This window comes from Coregonus lavaretus, assembly GCF_964263955.1.
Source record: "Coregonus lavaretus genome assembly, chromosome: 11".
NCBI lineage: Eukaryota > Metazoa > Chordata > Actinopteri > Salmoniformes > Salmonidae > Coregonus > Coregonus lavaretus.
This window is the reverse complement of record NC_139998.1, coordinates 18161896-18165865: the sequence shown is the minus strand read 5'-3', so window position 1 is coordinate 18165865 and position 3970 is coordinate 18161896. Positions and strand designations below refer to the sequence as shown.

The following is a 3970-nucleotide window of genomic DNA, read 5'->3' as shown; positions in this document are numbered from 1 at the left end:
CACACGGCTAACCTTAAATTAACTTGTAAGGTATTGCCAATTTTGACGCTGTGGTAACTAGTGACAACACCTGATTGGTCTGAGGTACATTTTTGCATCGTCCCCACGATGGCCATGTCCTTGTTATTTGGGGCGAGTAAGCTGATCCTAGATCTGTGTTTCAAAGACAACTTCTACCAGCAATGTTTATCAGTCTAATTGATTAGTGATCTAGGCTAATTTGATGTAGTTTGACTCCCAATATGGGAATGATTGAATAGCATATTATTGAGAAGAAAAAAAACATAATATGAAATACTATAAGACCTTTTCTCATTGGCTCATCGCTCTCTGATGTAATGGCTTTACAGGAAATGAACCAGTACCATAAAGCACTGCGACCGTGACAAGGAGGGAATTCGATTAATGCCCCAGGTCTGCCCTTGGTGCACCGGGTTAGCGGTGATCGCATTTAGTTTTGAAACTGGGCTGCCTCCTGGGGGTGAGCCGGGTGCCCCGGTCAAATCCGACGGCGAAGTCCGCTGAAAACAAAAGTGACGTTTGTTAAGCACGTGGATTAATGAGTTAGGATTCAGTGTTTCCACATGCAAAAGTGTTTGATCTTTATAAAAACGCATATGTTTTATATAAAAAAAATACATGCTTTGTGTTTCTGAATGATTCATCATGCTGTTTTGTTGACATTATGGCCAGAAGATGCTCGATGAGAGGGCGCTCCTCCCTCACCGGTTTCCCCCGGTTCAGTCTAATATAATTCCCTCAAGGCTCGCGAAATCAAGAATGACGCTTGAAAAACACTCTAGTTTTGACTGGCATCGAACCTTAACAATATAGCAAGCGGACAATATACAAGGATTTTAGTTCATCATCAAGGTATGTTGACTATTAGTTTATATTACAGTATTTGTATCTTATCACTGCAACTTCGTTTAGCGAAACAATGTATCGCACATGTAATGTCATCACGTGATCATCTTTAACGTCCTGAAGTGATGCATTGTAACTTGAATTGTACCAAATACATTCTACCAAATAGAATTAGCATTACATGTATTGTCGATTTAATACATTAAAAATGTGTTTACCAAAGCAAGTAGAACACTTACATTTCGATTATAGACTATATACTGAAATAACATGACATTGATGACAATACTTATCTATTTATTGTAGCCACATATTTCCTGCTGTTCAAAGGTCATGTATACGGTTTTTAAGGTAATCAAATACCCATTTGATTCTTATAAAATGCTATTCAAATGCTTTATGACCTTAGTACAGCTGTCTAATCATATAGCTCAAGTTCTATGGTTGTATTAGTCAATGTTTGTTGTCATTTGAGTGTTTGTAAACGATTTATAACTTATGTTTTAAACTATCATGACAATCTCAGACTGTCAATCCTTGCATCCATAGCTCTGTCTATGAATTTTAGAGCGGTTACATTTCCCAAGACCCATCCCTCAGTTTACCCCCCTATATGCAGCTTTCAGTGTCATTGTTGAATTATTGTAAATGTGGGTGTAAACCCTTAACCTTTGTTCCCCAGAATGTCGCAACGAATTAACGATGTTGTGAGGCTGTGTTGCGAGTTATCTGCAAACCAGCAGATAAAGACCACAGTGAAGGGATCTTCCAAAGGGGCGGTGGCAGCAGGGGGACTAGCCTTTGCAGGAGGACTGGTTGGAGGCCCCCTTGGCATCGCTGTGGGTGAGTGAGGATTATAAAAATCACAAGAGTTGTCTTCCATCTAAATGAGAATTCTTACACAACTTGTCCTCTCATATAGTAGCCTACTGATAATGTTGTGTGGAGGGGTGAGATCACACGTACGAAGTTCATTCACAGAAAAATAAATCAAAAATAGAAAACCATGATGGCTCATGGTCTGTAAAACATTTAAAACAGTGTTAACAAGGTTTCCAAAGAAACGGGTGCTTGATTTCAGACATACATCCTTACCTCTTCCTCATCATCTCTGTCAGGGGGTGCCGTCGGTGGCCTACTGGGATGCTGGATGACCAGTGGACAGTTCAAGCCGCTGCCTCAGATCATCATGGAACTGACCCCGGTGCAGCAGCAGAAGCTCTACGATGACATCATGGCCATCATGGGCGAGGTCCAGTGGACCGACATGGCCCAGCTGACTGCCCTGGTCATGGGTAACGCCACCCTACAGCAGCAGGTGACCGCTGCCCTCCTGGGCTATGTGACCAAAGAGCTCCAGGCAGAGGTGCACTATGTAGACTGACAAGGCCTCTGTCAGAGAGCACATCTCTTTAGGGTTTTCAAAGGAAAATGGAAACGATGCTGGTATGACATTTTGCACAATCTCAAAGGACGATTTAAAAATGAATGACAAGAGACTATTTATTAAAAGTGCACTCAAAGATGAAAACCTCCATGGTCTGTGAGAAGGGAAGGAGCCACTGATTGAAGGAACACAAATGCATGAAATTAGTTACTGTGACTAATTATTTCAAAGGTTTGTGTGACTATGTATTGACTACCTGAATTAAGAATTGTGTGAAAAGAAATAACCTATAATCCTTTCAATTATGTACTCCTGGATGTCACTCATATACATCTGTGAAAGCTGGCACTTATCAAGTAAGTAGTTTCTTATAGACTGGTGTGCTCTGCAAGTTTAACCAGTGAGAATATAGGAGCCTAAATTAGACCGCCTAACGCTTCTTCAGGGTTTGGTCTATCATACTTAGACCAGTCTTTTTATGCATTCGGTGCCAAAAATCAAGATGATGTATTTAACTTATTTAAAATGTTGACAAAATGACATTCACATGCTGATACATTGGCCTATTGGAATTTATACCCATCTTACCTGTGTTGATGATTGTAATATTATCACTGATTCTAGAGCAGGGGTGGGAAACATACGGATCCGGCCCGCGAGGCTATTCAATCCGACCCGGGGGAGGTTTGAGTAAAAATAATAAAAACTGAACAAAAATATAAACGCAACATTTTCAAAGATTTTACTGAGTTACAGTTCATATGACGAAATCAGTCAATTGAAATACATTCATTAGGCCTTAATCTATGGATTTCATTTACATTTTTAAAAACATTTTATCGCTCTGTATTTTCCGCTGGCTGCCCCACCACCACAGAAAGCACTGAGCTAGGCTGAAACACCTGCATTTTTAAGCTGCCTTACTCAAAAAAGCAAAAAAGAGACCATGTTTGTATGCGGCTTTATTAACTCAATGATTAATTTTTTTTACATTGTTTGCAAACTGATATGTGACACGTATTAATGGCAAAAGAACATGCAAAACAGGCAAACAAATTAATATACATTACCGGTCAAAAGTTTTAGAACACCTACTCATTCAAGGGTTTTTCTTAATTTTTACTATTTTCTACATTGTAGAATAATAGTGAATACATCAAAATTATGAAATTACACATGGATTCATGTAGTAACCAAAAAAGTGTTTAAAAAATCAAAATATATTTTACATTTGAGATTCTTCAAATAGCCACCCTTTGCCTTGATGACAGCTTTGCACACTCTTGGCATTCTCTCAACCAGCTTCACCTGAAATGCTTTTCCAACAGTCTTGAAGGAGTTCCCACATATGCTGAGCACTTGTTGGCTGCTTTTCCTTCACTCTGCGGTCCGACTCATCCCAAACCATCTCAATTTGGTTGAGGTCGGGGGATTGTGGAGGCCAGGTCATCTGATGCAGCACTCCATCACTCTCCTTATTGGTAAAATAGCCCTTACACAGCCTGGAGGTGTGTTGGGTCATTGTCCTGTTGAAAAGCAAATGATAGTCCCACTAAGCCCAAACCAGATGGGATGGCGTATCGCTGCAGAATGCTGTGGTAGCCATGCTGGTTAAGTGTGCCTTGAATACTAAATAAATCACAGACAGTGTCACCAACAAAGCACCCCCACATCATAACACCTCCTCCTCCATGCTTCACGGTGGGAACCACACAT

General features: G+C 40.3%; 1 protein-coding gene across 2 annotated transcripts; it reads left to right on the top strand.

Moving 5' to 3' along the window:
• The first annotated feature begins 757 nt into the window (after nucleotides 1-757).
• LOC311136732 (protein C19orf12 homolog) lies at nucleotides 758-3180 on the top strand. 2 transcript variants are annotated; one of them, XM_084171000.1, is made up of 4 exons: nucleotides 758-873; nucleotides 1174-1218; nucleotides 1550-1710; nucleotides 1986-2946. In XM_084171000.1, the coding sequence occupies exons 3-4, from the start codon at nucleotides 1551-1553 to the stop codon at nucleotides 2249-2251; spliced, it is 426 nt and encodes a 141-aa protein (XP_084027126.1). In that variant the 5' UTR covers nucleotides 758-873; nucleotides 1174-1218; nucleotide 1550; the 3' UTR covers nucleotides 2252-2946. The 2 variants fall into 2 exon arrangements, with proteins under 2 accessions (XP_084027126.1, XP_084027125.1); XM_084170999.1 differs by lacking the exon at nucleotides 1174-1218 and having other exon boundaries at nucleotides 759-873; nucleotides 1986-3180.
• The last annotated feature ends 790 nt before the right edge of the window (nucleotides 3181-3970 follow it).

Bases quoted from the DNA above. Each gene is read 5' to 3' on its own strand.
- LOC311136732 (XM_084170999.1), top strand. From the start codon at position 1,551: ATGTCGCAACGAATTAACGATGTTGTGAGGCTGTGTTGCGAGTTATCT. The intron at 1,711-1,985 runs GTGAGTGAGGAT...CATCTCTGTCAG, and splicing joins CCCCCTTGGCATCGCTGTGG to GGGGTGCCGTCGGTGGCCTA.